The sequence below is a fragment of the Coregonus clupeaformis genome, chromosome 9 (genome assembly GCF_020615455.1).
Source record: "Coregonus clupeaformis isolate EN_2021a chromosome 9, ASM2061545v1, whole genome shotgun sequence".
Classification (NCBI taxonomy): Eukaryota; Metazoa; Chordata; class Actinopteri; order Salmoniformes; family Salmonidae; genus Coregonus; species Coregonus clupeaformis.
In genome coordinates this window covers 10,356,769-10,377,301 of record NC_059200.1, presented here as the reverse complement: position 1 = coordinate 10,377,301, position 20,533 = coordinate 10,356,769, and the positions used below count along the sequence as shown (strand labels likewise).

General features: G+C 40.0%; 1 protein-coding gene and 1 pseudogene across 2 annotated transcripts; one reads left to right on the top strand and one right to left on the bottom strand.

The window, feature by feature from the left end:
- The first annotated feature begins 298 nt into the window (after positions 1 to 298).
- On the top strand, positions 299 to 10,011 carry eda2r (ectodysplasin A2 receptor). 2 transcript variants are annotated; one of them, XM_041886986.1, is made up of 10 exons: positions 299 to 391; positions 1,022 to 1,121; positions 2,438 to 2,616; positions 2,814 to 2,902; positions 3,262 to 3,426; positions 3,631 to 3,732; positions 3,949 to 4,565; positions 4,939 to 4,984; positions 8,416 to 8,532; positions 8,792 to 8,883. In XM_041886986.1, exons 1-9 carry the CDS (start codon positions 330 to 332, stop codon positions 8,496 to 8,498), a joined length of 1,443 nt encoding a protein of 480 aa, XP_041742920.1. In that variant the 5' UTR covers positions 299 to 329; the 3' UTR covers positions 8,499 to 8,532; positions 8,792 to 8,883. The 2 variants fall into 2 exon arrangements, with proteins under 2 accessions (XP_041742920.1, XP_041742919.1); XM_041886985.1 differs by lacking the exon at positions 8,416 to 8,532 and having other exon boundaries at positions 8,792 to 10,011.
- Positions 10,012 to 13,019: 3,008 nt separating this feature from the next.
- Positions 13,020 to 16,482, bottom strand: LOC121574189 (annotated as a pseudogene).
- Positions 16,483 to 20,533: the final 4,051 nt, after the last annotated feature.

The window sequence follows — 20,533 nt, the reverse complement described above, 5'->3', positions numbered from 1 at the left end:
CTACTATTACACAGACAGACATGCAGACTACACAGACTGGCAGTCTTCTATCATGTGTTAATTCTCTGTAATTAGCCAATATTCCAGGACCACTATAACAAAAATATAGCTGCATATTCCCTATACGATAGTGTTACGCAGTATGAAAATGTATGTGTGAATTTAGCGTCTGCTAAATGACTAAAAATGTAAATGTGAAACTTCAGACGTTTCCTAATTAGTGCGCATTGATGATAGTTTTGGCCGCCCGACGCGCAGCCTGTAAGGCATGTCAGGGCATGTCTAGATTGGATGAAGTGGCACTGCCTATCGATAGCGTGCAAAAGTATATGCTCGTGAAAACGATTTTTAAAAGTGTGCTTAAGTATCTTCGTAAAACTTATGGATCAAGGTAATGTGACATTGATATATATTTTAATTTTTTGATTAATTGCTTGTGAGACTAAGGGTGGGAGGTGTAATTTATTCGCTTGTAGCCTAAGTGATGGATGTATCAGATACGCACTGCTGTTCATGAATGATCTTTCCAGTTGCCAATGAGCTGTTCAACCTTAGTGCTTTTGCTTTGTGGTATTTCATTAAACAGTTTAGTAATCTCACCAATCAATATTAGTATAGCAGTTTTGTAATTTAAAGTAGAGGATAAATGACGCTAAAACCTCTACATGTATTCTTTCTCAAAATTATTATATTGCTTTTTACCCCTCAAAACAACACATAGAGATGATGGATGGAGCCTCTCTGATTTCAGCTTTAGACATTCTTTGCCTGTAATTCTATATCCTCTTTGTGTTTTGTTGTCTGCATGTTTAGTGTACTTTAGTGACATCAAGTGAAGGGATATTGAAAATGGTTCAACATGCACACAAGCAATACATTTCATTCAATATTCAATGCAGTGGCTAAGATACAGCAATCTCTATGCATTCTGTTTCCATTTTACTCAGTGTTCATTATAAAGATTTAAAAAAAATAAGTAACTACTGAGCTATTAACTATCGTACATATTGCATTTTTATAGGAGTTACATTTCTGTCATGGATTGTTCTGAAACCCAGTACTACTTGAATGGGAACTGCCACCCTTGTCTGCAATGTGGACCAGGACAAGAGCTGTCAGAGGTGGGTATTATTACATTATAGAGGAATATTTTTGTCTTTAAAGAGAATTTACTGGATTTTTACAAAGGACAACAAACTAATAGGCCTTTAGGTGCTGGCTGCACAGATTCATCTCCTTCTCACTGCAGCCATGTCTAGTAGCCTATCAACTCAGCTGAGCAGTAGGGACGTGACAAATGGAAAGCATTTCTTAACGTTTAAACCTCCATTTTATTATGGGTTTTGAGTTAAAGCGGTTAGAAGAATTCATACAATTCCATGTGAATTCACAATGCAGCTGTGCTGCTGCCTGCAATGGTTTGGGTCTCATGTTTGGGTCTCACGGTGCGTCCCTTTCACGTGATTAACCTGTACTACTATTACTGTACCTCAATTCCACCTTGCATTTCCTTGAACTTCTCAAAGTATTGCCGTACAGGATTTCACAGGTGTCGCTTGCCTTTCTCTGCCATTTTTCCAACTGTTAACTACGACGACGTGCGTAAGTAGCGGAGAGTTGACGCCAAAATAATTGATTCCTCGACTCCTTGTATGTCGACTTCGACTCCCATTTCTGAGTGACAAGATTCGATTCCTTTAGGAACGGAGGAGACTGATTAGATACGGTGCTTATGATAACTCGGGTAGGGATTTTTCTTAACGTTAAGGATCCCAATTTCCTTTAAACGTTTTAAGGTTTAAATGTTCACATCCTTTACTGCAGAACCATTATATGTGATTACTACAGGTGTAGGATCTTAATTTGATTCTTAATTTGCAGGATAACTTTCCTGCAATGCAGGACATGTAAAACTTGTAGTGTATTTTAGGTTTAAAAAGGCTTCTGAAATTTGTAATTTCCATTGAGAAATTTCCGACTTGATTTTCCCTTTTGAAAAATGTAGCCTATCAACCCTACAAAAATGTCCATTAATTATAATCCACATAATAATTCACATTTCCTGTTGCTGTAGAAAACTGGCTCAAATGAAGTTCCTACATTTTTATGAAACCACAAAGAGTTTGGTTTGACTGTCTGTGGTGATCTCACTCTAAAAGAATCCCACTGGCAGAGAGAACTTTATTCCAAGTTCACACAAGTCCACTTGGCAGGCATGCTAAGGATCTTCACATTTGGGTTTACCATGACCTAAAATAACCCCAGTGCTCATTGGAAGGGGAAACTGTCATGTATTTTGTAATCTAGACCTCTAATCATCATATTCATTTATATTTCTGTTTTGCAACCGTCTGCTTAAGAAATTAACTTCAGTGAAATCCTTAGCTGTAAACAGGTCTAATGTGCACTGTATATTTTGATTCTTATTTCCCGCCAGGACTGTGGTTATGGAATTGGACGTTCGGCTTATTGCATCCCCTGTAATGTAAAGACTTATAAAGAGGGTCAGGGTTACCACAACTGCAGATTCTGCCAGTCGTGTAAACGCATAAACAGGCACCAGAAGTCACTGTGTACCTCTAAAAGCAATGCTGTCTGTGGGGAGTGTTTACCAGGGTTTGTACTGTATATTATCTCATCACATTCTTACATATAGTATCTACATATCGTTATAGTTAAGACATAGCTGTGCTTTTAAGTCATAAAAGCTCTTCATCCAGACCAGAACATGTTGACTTAGTGTTATTAGCTCGTTTACTTGGAATACAACTATTTCAGACTTTTTTTCCTGCTTTAATTTGATCTGATTTCAGCTTTTACAGTAAGACACGGATAGATGGCTTGCAGGACTTGGAGTGCATGCCGTGTGGTCCCTCCTACACTACTGAGCAGCAGTGCAGCCGTAAGTCTCAGTAAAGCTTGGCCCGGGACTCTGAGAAAGGAAAACAACTTAATTATTGTATGAGTCAATTGTGTAGCCTACTGTTATATTAGAAAATTACCTCCATGTGCTGGCAACATAATTACCCATGTTTTTATTTTGCTAATTTTCTGTGTGCAATTGTTGACGTAGAGAATGCATTGTTTGAGTTATGAGATATTGAAGAATTATAACACTGTTCTTTATTAATAGAATAGTGTTATAATAATTGTATTTGCCAAAGGATCAGAGTCAGAAATTTAAAACATTAAATAAATGTTGTGTTTAAGCATGTGCCCAGCCATTTGCTCAGCACCAACCTCAATCCTTTTGTTTCGCAGGAAGCAGAGAAGTGTATGTGGAAAAAGTCTGGAGCCCAGAAGGCCCAGCCCAAAATGCTGCTGTTGCCACCACAATTTCTGTAGCCCTGGTTACCATGGCAATCATCCTCGCTGCTGCCTTGCTTATATACTTCAGACATACCTTACTAAAGAAAATATTTAAAGGTATCTCATTATCCACACACAAATCTCTAATTTAATGAAGTTTTTGTTGTATGAGATGTTCACACAACCACTGATGAAACTGTAATAATGTGAATTCTGTCAGTGTGTTTGTTGAAATAACTTTTATAGTAACACGCAGGGTACAAGTAATCCTCCTCAAACTGTGCCCCCTCTAGCTCAATAATGATCTTCTCTCTCTGAAAGGATGCCTGGCTCCTCAAAGCACAAGTCAGAATGACATGGAGTGTGCAGCATCCCCAGTGAACAGGGTCACACTGAACCTGGAGCAGCAAGACCAAGACTCAGGTAATTATCAGAGTAGAACAGCACCCACTACGCTTTATTGACCAGCACATTGTTAATAGTCCATTGACGTCTCACTAGAACAGACATAACACATGATGAATAAGGGCATTAAACGTCCCCTAATTGACTCATATTCTAGTCAATTTGTGAATGCATGGTTCATAAGGGGTTTGTTAGGGTACTAATGTAACCCTCTGATGACCTGTCTTCCTACAGGTGCATGTGATAACTCTACCACCACTGCAGACACGTTGGCCAGACTGCAGTCCAAAGTGGACATGATTGGCCCTCTGGGGTCCATTCTACTAAGCCCTGACCTTAAAACTCAGGACCACAGCTATCTCCTGGAGACCGAGCCGCTGGTGCAGAACTCCACCTGCAGTAACTGCTCCTCTGGGTTTGTCTCTCAGATATCCTTTGAGCCGCCCTCAACCAGTGGGGACGTCCCACTCACAATGGAGACCCCTGTGGGTCCAATAGACAGTGGGGAGTCTGTGGCAGGGTCCCTGTTCCTACAGAGCAGTGAGGGATACTGTGCCTCTGAGCAGCAGGAGAGCCCTCTCCATCAGCATGTCCCAGTAGAGTGCACTGAGCTAGACTTCCACAGTACTGCAGCCTCAACACTGGACCTCCACAGTACTACTGACCCAGACTGTAGCTCTGTGAGCCTGGGGATTACTGAGATATCTGAGATTAGGGACGGCCCCTCCGGAGATGGGTCAGGAGGAAAACAACTGAGGAGGAGTCCATCTGACTGCCCAGAGGAGCAAACTGACAGCTGTTGGAGCAGCCATCAACAACTCTGCAACAGCAGTCTGGGAGGCAGTAATGCGGTAATTACTCTTAGGAAAGACAGGGTTGTGTCACCTGTTGTTCTCACACAGATGACCATTTACTCAACAGTAGTGAGTTTGAGTGAGCAGTCACTAGATATAGCTGTACTTTATACTTACACAGCAAATGTTTAAAGCAAATGGCACACACACACACACTGGCTGATCTCATAAAATATGAGTTGTGATATCCTCCCATTATAGGCAAGAGACTGGATGCCCATAGATACTTTTTTTCATGTTTCCCACTTGTCATTTAAGACATAATTTGCTAGATGTGCCAAATTAAGTTTACAGCTTCAGTAATTTAGTAGAGGATGTTTCCCTGGACGAAGCAAAAAAAGTATTAATTCATTGATATTAATATTTGTAGATGGAAACAGCGAGCCTGCTGAAGAAGTGTATCCGGATCATGCAAGGTGGGTTATTATTCAGTTGACTAGATATCTAAAGCTTATTTTAATGCTGGAGCACATCCAACAGAAACAAAATGAAACATTGCAAATCTCAAAGAAACCACAATACACAGTATAGAGTGGTTTGCAAAAGTATTCACCCCCCTTGGCATTTTTCTATTTTGTTGCATTACAACCTGGAATTAAAATTGAGTTTTGGGGGGTTTGTATCATTTAATTTACACAACATGCCTACCACGTTGAAGATGCAAAATATTTTTTATTGTGAACCAAACAAGAAATAAGACAAAAAAACAGAAAACTTGAGCGTGCATAACTATTCACCCTCCCAAAGTCAATACTTTGTAGAGCAACCTTTTGCAGCAATTACAGCTGCAAGTCTCTTGGGGTATGTCTCTATAAGCTTGGCACATCTAGCCACTGGGATCTTTGCCCATTCTTCAAGGCAAAACTGCTCCAGCTCCTTCAAGTTGGACGGGTTCTGCTGGTGTACAGCAATCTTTAAGTCATGCCACAGATTCTCAATTGGATTGAGGTCTGGGCTTTGACTAGGCCATTCCAAGACATTTAAATGTTTCCCCTTAAACCACTCAAGTGTTGCTTTAGCAGTATGCTTAGGGTCATTGTGCTGCTGGAAGATTAACCTCCGTCCCAGTCTCAAATCTCTGGAAGACTGAAACAGGTTTCCCTCAAGAATTTCCCTTTATTTAGCGGCATCCATCTTTCCTTCAATTCTGACCAGTTTCCCAGTCCCTGCCGATTAAAAACATCCCCACAGCATGATGCTGCCACCACCATGCTTCACTGTGGGGATGGTGTTCTCGGAGTGATGAGAGGTGTTGGGTTTGCGCCAGACATAGTGTTTTCCTTGATGGCCAAAAAGCTCAATTTTAGTCTCATCTGACCAGAGGACCTTCTTCCATATGTTTGGGGAGTCTCCCACATGCCTTTGGCGAACACCAAACGTGTTTGCTTATTTTTTTCTTTAAGCAATGGCTGTTTTCTGGCCACTCTTGCGTAAAGCCAGCTCTGTGGAGTGTACGGCTTAAAGTGGTCCTATGGACAGATACTCCAATCTCTGCTGTGGAGCTTTGCAGCTCATTCAGGGTTATCTTTGGTCTCTTTGTTGCCTCTCTGATAAATGCCCTCCTTGCCTGGTCAGTGGGTTTTGGTGGGCGGCCCTTTCTTGGCAGGTTTGTTGTGGTGCCATATTCTTTCCATTAAAGATATTGATTTAAATGGTGCTCCGTGGGATGTTCTGATATTTTTTTATAACCCAACCCTGATCTGTACCTCTCCACAACTTTGTCCCTGACCTGTTTGGAGAGCGCCTTGGTCTTCATGGATTGCTTGGTGGTGCCCCTTGCTTAGTGTTGTTGAAGTCATTTTTCCAACAATTGTTTACAGACAGATTATTTCACTTATAATTCACTGTATCACAATTCCAGTGGGTCAGATGTTTACATACACTAAGTTGACTGTGCCTTTAAACAGCTTGGAAAATCCCAGAAAATGATGTCAGGGCTTTAGAAGCTTCTGATAGGCTAATTGACATAATTTGAGTCAATTGGAGGTGTACCTGTGGATGTATTTCAAGGCCTACCTACAAACTCAGTGCCTCTTTGCTTGACATCATGGGAAAATCAAAATAAATCAGCCAAGACCTCAGGAAAAAAATGGTAGACCTCAACAAGTCTGGTTCATCCTTGGGAGCAATTTCCAAATGCCTGAAGGTACCATGTTCATCTGTACAAACAATAGTACGCAAGTATAAACACCATGGGACCACGCAGCCGTCATACCGCTCAGGAAGGAGACGCGTTCTGTCTCCTAGAGATGAACGTACTTTGGTGCGAAAAGTGCAAATCAATCCCAGAACAACAGCAAAGGACCTTGTGAAGATGCTGGAGGAAACAGGTACAAAAGTATCTATATCCACAGTAATACGAGTCCTATATCGACATAACCTGAAAGGCCGCTCAGCAAGGAAGAAGCCACTGCTCCAAAACCGCCATAAAAAAGCCAGACTACGGTTTGCAACTGCACATGGGGACAAAGATCGTACTTTTTGGAGAAATGTCCTCTGGTCTGATGAAACAAAAATAGAACTGTTTGGCCATAATGACCATTGTTATATTTGGAGTAAAAAGGGGGATGCTTGCAACCCGAAGAACACCATCCCAACCGTGAAGCACGGGGGTGGCAGCATCATTCTGTGGGGGTGCTTTGCTGCAGGAGGGACTGGTGCACTTCACAAAATAGATTACATCATGAGGAAGGAAAATTATGTGGATATATTGAAGCAACATCTCAAGACATCAGTCAGGAAGTTAAAGCTTGGTCGCAAATGGGTCTTCCAAATGGACAATGACCCCAAGCATACTTCCAATGTTGTGGCAAAATGGCTTAAGGACAACAAAGTCAAGGTATTGGAGTGGCCATCACAAAGCCCTGACCTCAATCCTATAGAAAATGTGTGGGCAGAACTGAAAAAGTGTGTGCGAGCAAGGAGGCCTACAAACCTGACTCAGTTACACCAGCTCTGTCAGGAAGAATGGGCCAAAATCCACCCAACTTATTGTGGGAAGCTTGTGGAAGGCTACCCGAAACGTTTGACCCAAGTTAAACATCTTAAAGGCAATGCTACCAAATACTAATTGAGTGTATGTAAACTTCTGACCCACTGGGAATGTGATGAAATAAATAAAAGCTGAAATAAATCACTCCCTCTACTATTATCCTGACATTTCACATTCTTAAAATAAAGTGGTGATCCTAACTGACCTAAGACAGGGAATTTTTACTAGGATTAAATGTCAGGAATTGTGAAAAACTGAGTTTAAATGTATTTGGCTAAGGTGTATGTAAACCTCCGACTTCAACTGTATATACTGAGATCATGTGACAGATCATGTGACACTTAGATTGCACACAGGTGGATTTTATTTAACTAATTATGTGACTTCTGAGGGTAATTGGTTGCACCAGATCTTATTTAGGGGCTTCATAGCAAAGCGTGTGAATACATATGCACGCACCACTTTTCCATTATTTATTTTTTAGAATTTTTTGAAACAAGTAATTATTTTCATTTCACTTCACCAATTTGGACTATTTTGTGTATGTCCATTACATGAAATCAATTTAAATTACAGGTTGTAATGCAACAAAATAGGAAAAATGCAAAGGGGGATGAATACTTTTTCAAGGCACTGTATATGACTGATGAGGTGAAGTTCTGTTGCTGTTGTGGCTAGGGATTTAGTTGAGCTACATGTTCACAATTGAATCTTGTTCTGGATTTCAAAGTTAATGCAGTAGTTTCTAACAGTCGTTTTTAAAGTCGTTTTTCATTGCGTCTTGATGGTTTTAAAACGTGTCTTTACCTTGGCCAAGAGGTATAGTCAAATATACAATGTCTTACTGTTCTACAGGCCACATGGAGAAACAGACTATCGTGCCAAGAGACCTAGCCGCATACTTGGCACCACTGGCTAAATATTCAAGAAGAGGATAAATGTTTTCCCTTTACAGCATGTGCTAGTCCTGAGGTAGTAATGATGACAGCATGATAATATTGCTAGAATTTGCTACCTGTAGGCTTCCCGGTGAAGCAACACACCAACTGACGTGGTGTGTTGTCCGCAGAGGATGAAGTTATTTGCACACTGTCACTGTCCACCAGACATTCTCAAATGTTGAATGTAGAAACAGTAGCATCCAGTAATAGCTGAATAGTTAACCTCTCATGGTAGGTGGTCAGGGGGATCTGTGCTAATTTCCCCATTGGCCTGTGTATCTTCTGTCCAGGGGTCCGTCTAGGCAGGCTGCCCCAGGCCTTGGTGGATTCTCTGGCTCTGAAGCTGGACCCAACGTTCCCAGGAGTACAGAACTACCAGCAGGTGGCGCTGATGATGGGCATACCTCACGAGTTGCTGAAAGGCCTGTGTGGGTTTGATCACGTCTTTCGGTACCTTTCCTCCTGCACTCTGCTGACAGTACCTGAACTACTCCACACCTTCTATCTCCTGCAAAGGCTTGACACCCTGCTCCTGCTGTGTGAATATGCCATGCAGCGCCAGGTCACAGGATGCACATGCTAACTCTTAATGCTAACAACACTTCTACCAACACAACCTAGAATGCTGACATCAACAGGTTATAATATGATCAGTATGCATACTACTGAACTAGAACCTACATGGAACAACGTAACTGCTCAAACTCTCAGGTGTGGATGTGTAAACATTTAGGGTTTCACAGCGAAGCTATTGTTATTCTTAGATTATTTGTTTTCCTTGACATGGTCAAATAACTCAAGCATAGATTGGTAACTTTTTTCTAATTTGGCACACAAAAACTAGAGGCCATGAATAACTTGGTCAAAAATAATAGCACTGATTGACCTATAGGTGGCACTGTTATAAGCAGTCCCACTTAAACCCTCATATCTGCCGCGTCGTTTGACCTAGAGACTTACATTTGAAATGTTGTATGTAGGTGTCGTTCCCCGTGCTGAACAAATTTGCCTCAAGGATCCATAAGGTCCGTCGGGACAGATTTTCCTCCATCTTAGAAATTTTGGAAAACTTTGAAAAACTTCTCATGAATCATAGGTAACTTCTTCTCATGAAATTCGGTATGTAGTCTCATAATACATTTCATAACTCAGTTTGAGAAAAGCTAAGGGATTGGTTAAGAGATGGCTGAGTTATTGATCAATCAGGAAATCAGATTTTACGTGTCCATTTCAATCCTTTGTAAATCCACCCCACAATAGCCTATCAACTTGAAACCTTTTAGAGTCATCAAAGACATTACCATGATGAACCATGCTACACTTGGCATTGATATCTTAAAAAACAATTTAATTTTTTGACTATGTAACGCTAATGCTTAAAATAACCAAAGGTTTTCCAAAATGTCTAAGATTGAGGAAATTCTGTCCCGACGGACCTTATGGGCTCCCGAGTGGCGCAGCGGTCTAAGGCACTGCATCTCAGTGCTTGAGGCGTCACTACAGACCCCCTGGTTCGATTCCAGGCTGTATTGCAACCGGCCGTGATTGGGAGTCCCATAAGGCGGCGCACAATTGGCCCAGCATCGTCCGGGTTTGGCCGCTGTAGGCCGTCATTGTAAATAAGAATTAGTTCTTAACTGACTTGCCTAGTTAAATAAAGGTAAAATAAAAAATCTTCTCATGGACTAAAAGTCAGATTCACTCAAAATGTGGTCTTTGGACTCACAGTAGTCCATAAAGCATTTGAGAAAATAACATTGGTGCATTCAAAGATGGCCACACTATACCAGTAGATGCATATTTGAAATACTTAAAACATCTTCTCATGAACCATAGGACCAAATCACCAACTTTGGAATGTAGGCCCATGGTGCATGTCTTAACTTACTTTCAGCTAACGGATTGGTCAAAAGATGGCTGAGTTATTTTACGTGTCCACTGCAAATCCACTACACAGTGGCCTATCAACTTGAAACTTGTCATCACTATAATGGATGTCCTTGTGGTATTGAGAGATAAACATGGTAATGCTTTCACTGATTGCACATAAAGGAAGATAGGTCCTACATGATAGAGTGCTTGCTTTGTTATCCAATTAATTTTGTGTCCTTTCTGTCATCCTGTGAAGCCTGGTCAGCTATATTTGTATTTTTTATTTGGAATAGATAAAATGTGATTTTTTTAACCTGGTTTCACATGTACTCTATGTGAATGTTAATGTGACATAATTTACTGTATGTTTCAGATATTTTGTCATGCATCAAATGCTATGCATGAAAACGATGCATTCATATGAAAAAAGTTTGTCAGAAGATATGTTCTTTTAAATGCATACTGTACAAATTATGTTAATTGCTGTACTGAATGAATGAAGAAAAAGTATTTCATTTTGTATTAGTATTCCTTTTATACATGTTTTGGACTTTTGTAAACATAACTAAAATTACATTCCTATTCATGGTAATTGTGTTGTGATGTCATTAGTCAGGAACAGAAGATTTCAGTAAGTCATCAACTTCACATAATGAAAAGTATATAGTCATAGACAGATTTCAACAGAAAATGTGGCCAGTTACTGTATTTCTGCAAGACATCATTGAAAAGCAGATGTAAAATTAAGATTTGCAGAACTAGTGCCGCACTACTGACATTTCTACTAAGCTACATTTTAGCAAGGTTTCTACATTGTGTAACAATACAAATTATTTTGTTATGAAATTAAACTTAAGTTTTTCTCAGCATTATTCATTAACTTTTCCAAACAAGTACAGTATAGAAATCACAAGAAATTTACCTGAAGACATCACAATCCACAGTCAAAAATAAGAAAAAGTACAATAATTGTACATCTGTAGGAGACTGGATATGATTATGACTTTTTTTTGCTGTATGGTCAAATAAAGCTATTTGACTGCTTTACAGTCATAAACAAGCTGATGGAGCCCTCTGATGTTCTCTATGTGTATTACATTAAATATTAGGATTTCAGTGATGTCAATGAGACAACAAATTAGTATTAGCAACCAAAATAATAATGTATTGTTTACAACCATATCAATATCAATTGCTTATAGAATATACCTTATTGTGTTTTTGTGTGTGTGTGGTAAAACTGTAAACTGTTACAAAGCTGACTTCCCAGTAAGACCATCTAATTTGAGATTGACAAATGTAAAAAATGTTTTATAATTTTTGTGATATGACATTTCTAGTTGGTGATCTATTGAAAATAATATGATTCTGCCACTTTAATGCATAATATGATGAAAATATGGTTGAAATTCGAATGTGAAGTAGTTCACAATATTATACACCAGGTGGCATGAGTAGGATGATGGAGTTATACTGCTATGAAATATTGTTTTATAGGCTTTTTGCCGTTAAAGGTATAGTTCACCCAAATTACAAAATGACATATTGGTTTCCTAACCAGCAGTGGCTTGCGAAAGTACTCACCCCCCTTGGCATTTTTCCTATTTTGTTGCCTTACAACCTGGAATTAAAATTGATTTTTGGGGGGTTTGTATCATTTGATTTACACAAGATGCCTACCACTTTGAAGATGCAAAATGTTTTTTTGTGGGTGAAACAAACAATAATTGAGACAAAAAAAACAGAAAACTTGAGCATGCATAGCTATCCCCCCCCACACCCCCCTTTTAAATTTTCTTCATGGTGATAGAACGTCTACAGGTACAAACCTAGATGACCAGCCTATGTACAATAAAGTAATGCACATTTACATTAAGTGGTTTGTAAGGATGGTAAATTAATACTGCACAAAAAGTGATTGTTTTCAATATTATTTGATCTAGAAAAATAAAGCAAGGTATGACAGCAATCCATGCATTGGTTTAGTTTCCATGGCACTGTTTCCACATGCTAACATTTTAGCATTTGTGGCACAAATCCCATTCAAGTCATCGGACCGATATTAGCATTTTTCACGCATCATGTTCAAATCTATAAGTTACTTTGTTGAGCTTCACAATACATTTTAGATAGTTTTGGATGATTTGGACATGATACGCAAAAAATGCTAATATCGGTCCCATGACTTGAATGGGATTTGTGCTGTAACTTACTGCACAGTTACAAATTTACAAACATTATACTATAAAAGAAGAATAGACACTGAAACAAATATTTTTTTATTTGAATTGTTTATCCGTAGGCTATCATGTTTTGTAAAACACATAACATGCAAAATCACATTAGTTTTATTTACCATTACGGTATACGTACAAGTGTTTCACTGATATTCCCTTTCCCGATATTTTACAAAATATTTCACAAACTACTTCACCATTTTATTCTTTTTTTTACCTCCCCTTAATGAAATATACTTTCGTTATTCTCTAATATTTCATATTATAGGTTGACCTAGATCTAATGATAAATTACAGCAACCGGATGGAGATAGGTAAGACCTTCACAGAATCTTATGGAAAGATGTTAACCTCTGCATTAACCTCTGTATCTTTATACATAATCTATGTAGTTATAGCGATGACAACCTCAGCATGGATGTGCTGCCCTCTTGGAACGCCAAATAAAAGGCAGGGACTTGAGCTCGGTCCTGAAACTTCCGTTCAGCCAGCAGTAGATAAAAGGATTGTAACAGGTACTATTCATGGCAAACCAATGGAAGGTGAAGTAGATAGCATTGTTAGTGTTAATGGCCTGGCTGGACACTAAAATCACATAACAGTTTAAAGAGAAACAGCAAATAGCAAAAAACAGCCACCACCAACATCATCATCTTCAGAGTCATCTTCTTCCTTAGTCTGTGGGCGACATATTGCGCCAGAGTCACATCCCCTATAGCGTTACGCATCCATAGCTTCTTATCAACGATAATGTAAGCTATGGAGATGATAGAAAGTGGCAACAAGTAGAGGAGGAAAAACGTGGCCAGGTCCAAGTACTTCCAGAACATATCTGACGGCTGTGGGAAGCTGGGCAGACACACCATTCAAACTTATCTGTGATTAGGAAAAAAACTACTTTTGGAAGTAAGTAGTTATGGGTTTACAGAGGCTTATAGTCGTTATTATAGAGGCTATTCAAGGTAAAAGGTACATTCAAAATCAGAGGCTGTGTCAGCTATGAATGATAGTAATTGTGTTTTACTAAACTCTGGAAACAGGAGCCATTTATTCATGTCTAAAAGGAAGCACAAGGCCGACACTGAACAAAAATATAAACACAACATGTGACAATTTCAAAGATTTTACTGAGTTACAGTTCATATAAGGAAATCAGTCAATTGATATTAATAAATTAGTCCATAATCTATGGATTTCACATGACGGGGAATATAGATGCATCTGTTGATCTGTTAAAAAAAAGTAGGGGTGTTCATCAGAAAACCAGTAAGTATCTGGTGTGACCACCATTTGCCTCATGCAGCGCAACGCATCTCCTTTGCATAGAGGTGATCAGGCTGTTGATTGTGGCCTGTGGAATGTTGTCCCACTTCTCTTCAATGGCTGTGCGAAGTTGCTGGATATTGGTGGGAACAGGAACACGCTATCGTACACGTCGATCCAGAGCATCCCAAACATGCTCAATGGGTGACATGTCTGGTGAGTATACAGGCCATGGAAGAACTGGGACATTTTCAGCTTCCAGGAATTGTGTACAGATCCTTGCGACATGGGACCGTGCATTATCATGCTAAAACATTAGGTGATGGAGGCGTATGAATGGCACGACAATGGGCCTCAGGATCTCGTCACGGTATCTCTGTGCATTCAAATTGCCATCGATAAAATGTATTTGTGTTCATTGTCCGTAGCTTATGCCTGCGGCAGGCATAAGATCAACAGATGCATATCTGTATTCCCAGTCATGTGAAATCCATAGATTAGGGAATAATGCATTTATTTCAATTGACTGATTTCCATACCATAACCCACCGCTACCATGGTTCACAACGCTGACATCAGCAAACTGCTCACCCACACAATGCCATACACGCTGTCTGCCATCTGTCTGGCACAGTTGAAACCAGGATTAATCCGTGAAGATCACACTTTTCCAGCGTGCCAGTGGCAATCGAAGGTGAGCATTTGCCCACTGAAGTCAGTTACGACGCCGAACTGCAGTCAGGTCAAGACCCTGGTGAGGAAGACGAGCACGCAGATGAGCTTCCCTGAGACGGTTTCTGACAGTTTGTGCAGAAATTCTACAGTTGTGCAAACCCACATTTTCATTAGCTGTCCTTGTGGCTGGTCTCAGACGATCCCGCAGGTTAAGGAGGAGGTCCTGGGCTGGCGGTTGTGAGACCGATTGGACATACTTCCAAATTCTCTAAAACGATGTTGGAGGCGGCTTATGGTAAATAAATTAACATTCAATTCTCTGACAACAGCTCTGGTGGACATTCCTGCAGTCAGCATGTCAATTGTACACTCCCTTAAAACATGAGACGTCTGTGGCATTGTGTTATGTGACAAAACTGCATATTTTACAGTGGCCTTTTATTGTCCACAGCACAAGGTGCATCTGTGTAATGATCATGCTGTTTATTCAGCTTCTTGATATGCCACACCTCTCAGATTGATGGATTAACTTGGCAACGTAGAAATGCTCACTGACAGGGATGTAAACACATTTGTGCACAACATTTTAGAGAAATAAGCTTTTTGTGCGTATGGAACATTTCTGGGATCTTTTATTTCAGCTCATGAAACATGGGACCAACACTTTACCTGTTGCATTTATATTTTTGGTCAGTATACATTTTCTGGCCACAAAGGGTTCTACCTTGAACCAAAAAGGGTTTTCCCTGGAACCAAAAAGGGTTCTCCTATGGGGACAGTGGAATAACCCTTTTGGAACCCTTTTTTCTAAGAGTGCAGGGCACAGATGTCATGTTGATCATTATGCATTTGATGTGCATTTAATCAAATCATTATTCATCACCTCTATCAGAAGAATAGAATTGATGAAAGTGTGTAGCAGGAGAGAGTAAAATATGTAAGGGGGACTCAAACTGTAGCTCTTACGGTGTAGAGACAAGCTCCTAACAGCCTGTAGCCTACCACAAAAACCTGGACCTCTGTGAGGCAGTACAACGCTCACATACTGTACACCTTTTACAGTATCTTCCCTCTCTGGAAAAGCGTCCTCATGCACAAAGCCCTAGCTGCGAACCAGAGAACACTTCTCCAATGCCTGAGAGAAATGGGATGAATCCCACCGCTGCCACTAGTGTAGCAGGAGGGAGTGAGAGCTGGGAGGGAAGTGTAGCAGGAGGGAGTGAGAGCTGGGAGGGAGTGAGAGCTGGGACTCCAACTGTAACTCCTATGGTACAGAGGCGAGCTATCAGACTGTACCACAAAAGCCAAGATGTAGAAGCAGTACAATGCTTACACACAGTACACCTGTTACAGTAGTTGTTACAGTAGTCTGTTAGTTGCAAATGCAATATAAAAAAAAAATATGTAAACAATAGAGCAAATTATTTTTATCTTTCTATGAGAGCAAACATGATGCTACATTTGTGAATAAATTCTCCAGTGGCAACAAACATTTAAACAAGTTGAGTTTTAGGTCCTTAGTATTTTGGTAAGGTAAGACAGTTTCGGCTACTAACCTTAGTAAGGTCTTTATAAGTCAAAGAAGCCTATTCTGCAAAATCACGACATGACTGCACAGAAATGCACTTTAAAACAACTAGCCTACTACGTAGTCACTAACAAGTATAGCCCATGTCTGTGGTGACTATTTAGCTCAGGTAACTTACCAGAATAAAAGGAGTGTTGAGTAGAGTAATCATTCAATCAGCAACCGCCAATTTTATAATAAACAAAATAGTGACAGAATGCATCTTCTTGTTCTTTATCACAACGTGGCAAACCACAATATTCCCAAAAAGTGAAATTATGATAATGACTGAATAAACTATAATGAGTAAAGTCTTGGTTGTTTAATTGTGTGACTCCATCTCATATTTAGTTACGTTGTCGTACATTCCTTCATCAACATAAAAATTCCAAAATGATACATTATTTAACTGTCTGTAAAAATATTTTTTAAAGTATGCGAAACTATTTGTTCTTGTCACCATGGAAAACTAACACGCGCTCATTTGCAATGAGGAATTTCACTTCACCGTTTCTTGATCATTTGTGTCTATAAATGACAGATGCTGCAGCATGTTTTCCTCTTCGTCTAAACTGGTTGGTGAGATAATTTGACTCGAAGCATAGCTACCCACAGATCCAGCGCTATTCTTTCAGGTCGTCTGTTTGATTTACGTTCGCACCAGAAAGAAGGTATTCTGCTAGGCCTACATTGAACACCGAACCTTCAATGGATTCCATAGGAGGCCATAAAATATACATATTTTATCATATAAAATCCATTAACTTAGAATGAAAGAATGGGAATATAGGCCTACAGAATTTATTATTAGGATTAAATTAGGATTATTGTATTGATGGATTTCTTGTGTATTGTGTATTTGTGACTTAAGCATTAACGTCTGTTGATACTATGTCATGAAATAAACCGTTCTCTCGACCTATCCACCAATAGAGACAACCTGGTCTCAGAGCATTTAGTATTATTCTGTACATAAACGGGCATTCTCCATTTGATATGATATGTTACGTTTCGTATGGTATGGTATGTATTAACTTGTGGATGTCCATCACACATTTCATATGATATAGAAATTGAAAATCGTATTATATGTTACGAATTTGCTTAATGTACAATATGTTCAGAATTTTCAAAACATTCTATATGTTATGAATTTGCAAACATATGATATCTTACGAATTCTAGCTAGGTGGCTAAGTGGCTAACGTTAGCTAGCTGGCTAAAGTTAGCTAGGCTAAGGGTTAAGGTTAGGATTAAGTTTAGGGTTAAGTTTAGGAGTTAGGTTAAAGGGTTAAAGTTAGGGAATGGGTTAGCTAAAATGGTTAGGGGAAGGGTTAGCTAACATGCTAAGTAGTTGCAAAGTAGCTAAAAGCAGTAAGTAGTTCAAAAGTTGATAATTAGCTAAAGTTGTCTGTGATGAGATTCGTACTCATAACCTTTGGGTTGGTAGACATTTACATTATACGCCCACCCATCCAACCATACTACTTTTGTTTTTGCATTAAGTAACCATCTATCTTATGTAACCATTCCAAACGTAACTTATCATTTTAATTTAATTGTCTCAGATTTACTTTAGTCTGTTATGTCTAGTCTATGAGACCAGGCTGATGGAGAAGTTGATTTGTGAAAGTCCCTTTACAGGGCATTGTGTTCCTTACAGAAATAAAGAAACTATGAAAGAGTTACACACTTTCATAACACCATAGATAACATTTCATGGATAAAATGTGTACTTTAACAGGGAACATGATAAACATGGATAATCACACATGAGATGAGGTTAAATACATTTGTAATCATTTCCCACAATCACTCTGTCTAATGACCCATAGGTAGGGTCAAGCTAGACTTATCTATTTTAGGTGTCATTTCCAGACTTGGGTTCAAATGTTTCTCTTTGTTAACAACCGATGGTGCACGCTCTCTAATATTAAGGAAGTCTCGAGGTTCTGCTCGCCTGAGTTAGAATACCTAATGATAAGCTGTAGACTATACTATTTATCAAGAGAGTTTTTATCTACATTTTTCATAGCTGTCTATTTACCACAACAAACCAATGCTGGCACTAAGACTGCACTCAACGAGCAGTGATGCCAACTTTTCAGACTACCCTGGCAACTTTTTTTTTCAAACAGCACCTAGCAACAAATGTAGCTACTTAAAAAAAATAGGAACTTTTAGCAACTTTTGAAAAGTGACTCAAACGCTAAAATGCACGCATTTTCCTTCTAAATGACACAAAAACGATTTTCTCTGTCACACACTGAGTCACAACACACATGCCTGGCTGCAAAAGTGCATTGTGAGTGATGTCAGCAGCAGGCGCTCAGCTCATGCACAGGCAGCATCAGGCCAGCAGCAATTTCAGCAAATTGCAAATCATTGTTGGCTGACTGCAGCAGCAGTAGTATGCGTTCGACGAGACAAACCAAATGAATATAGTTGGTCACGAATGTTTGATCTTGAACAGAACTTACAACATCAATCAATATGTCTCAATCAAAATTGTACAGCCAGAAGTACAGAAAAGCGTGGGCGTCTGTACCTGAATTTAAAGGGTGGCTGAAGCCAGTAATTGGGGATGATTGTTGGGCATACTGTGCGTACTGCAAATCAGATATGCTTGCAAAAATGTATGACATCAAAAAACATTGTGCTATAAATAAATCAAAACTGTACAACCCTGCAAGGCAGTCTACATTACCACAGTTGGTTAAGAAAGTGGATAACTGCAAAAGCGCAGAATCTACTATGGCAATGGCCATTGCGGAGCATTGTTCGCTGCTAGCATGCGACCATTTAGGTATGGCTTGCAAAGCTGCCTTTTCAGATTCTGTGGCAGCAACAAACTTCCAAACGCACTGCACCAAGTGCACAGAAATTATTAGGGGAGTACTGGCTCCTTATTTTCTCAAAAGGGTAACATCAGATGTGGGGGATGAGAAGTTCAGTCTCCTTTTGGATGAGTCCACTGATGTCAGTGTCTCGAAATACCTGGGTGTGGTGATTCGGTATTTAAGTGCTAAAAAAAGAACCGTTGTGTCCACATTTCTCGGGCTGTTTGAATTGGAGGGGGGCGATGCCAGATCAATAGCAAAGGCGGTAGTTGAGTTTCTTGAGAAGTGTAACCTTAAAAAATATAATCTTCAAGGTATTGACACTGATAATGCGTCTGTGATGACTGGGGTGCACAACGGGGTGCACAAGATTTTAAAGGAAGAATGTGCATTGCCCAATTTGGTACTCATCCGCTGTGTGTGCCATTCTTTACAATTGGCTGTTAGTGCAGCATTCAAAGAAACCATCCCTAGGAGTGTTGAGTACTTAATCAGGGAAATCTACAACTGGTTTTCGATTTCCCCAAAATGGCACGAGGTGTACAAAGCAGTGTATGCCACCATTAATTGTGGCCAGAAACCCCTGCAGATCACCAAAGTGTGTGCCACACGTTGGCTATCGATTGAGCCTGCGGTAACTCATACAGTGAGGGAAAAAAGTATTTGATCCCCTGCTGATTTTGTACGTTTGCCCACTGACAAAGACATGATCAGTCTATAATTTTAATGGTTGGTTTATTTGAACAGTGAGACACAGAATAACAAAAAAATTATCCAGAAAAACGCATGTCAAAAATGTTATAAATTGATTTGCATTTTAATGAGGGAAATAAGTATTTGACCCCTCTGCAAAACTTGGTGGCAAAACCCTTGTTGGCAATCACAGAGGTCAGACGTTTCTTGTAGTTGGCCACCAGGTTTGCACACATCTCAGGAGGGATTTTGTTCCACTCCTCTTTACAGACCTTCTCCAAGTCATTACGGTTTCGAGGCTGACGTTTGGCAACTCGAACCATCAGCTCCCTCCACAGATTTTATATGGGATTAAGGTCTGGAGACTGGCTAGGCCACTCCAGGACCTTAATGTGCTTCTTCTTGAGCCACTCCTTTGTTGCCTTGGCCGTGTGTTTTGGGTCATTGTCATGCTGGAATACCCATCCACGACCCATTTTCAATGCCCTGGCTGAGGGAAGGAGGTTCTCACCCAAGATTTGACGGTACATAGCCCCGTCCATCGTCCCTTTGATGCGGTGAAGTTGTCCTGTCCCCTTAGCAGAAAAACACCCCCAAAGCATAATGTTTCCACCTCCATGTTTGACGGTGGGGATGGTGTTCTTGGGGTCATAGGCAGCATTCCTCCTCCTCCAAACACAGCGAGTTGAGTTGATGCCAAGGAGCTCGATTTTGGTCTCATCTGACCACAACACTTTCACCCAGTTCTCCTCAGAATCATTCCGATGTTCATTGGTAAACTTCAGACGGCCCTGTATATGTGCTTTCTTGAGCAGGGGGACCTTGCGGGCGCTGCAGGATTTCAGTCCTTCACGGCGTAGTGTGTTACCAATTGTTTTCTTGGTG

Bases quoted from the DNA above. Each gene is read 5' to 3' on its own strand.
- eda2r (XM_041886985.1), top strand. From the start codon at position 330: ATGCTCGTGAAAACGATTTTTAAAAGTGTGCTTAAGTATCTTCGTAAA. The intron at 2,617-2,813 runs GTTTGTACTGTA...ATCTGATTTCAG, and splicing joins TGTGGGGAGTGTTTACCAGG to CTTTTACAGTAAGACACGGA. The intron at 3,733-3,948 runs GTAATTATCAGA...GTCTTCCTACAG, and splicing joins GCAGCAAGACCAAGACTCAG to GTGCATGTGATAACTCTACC.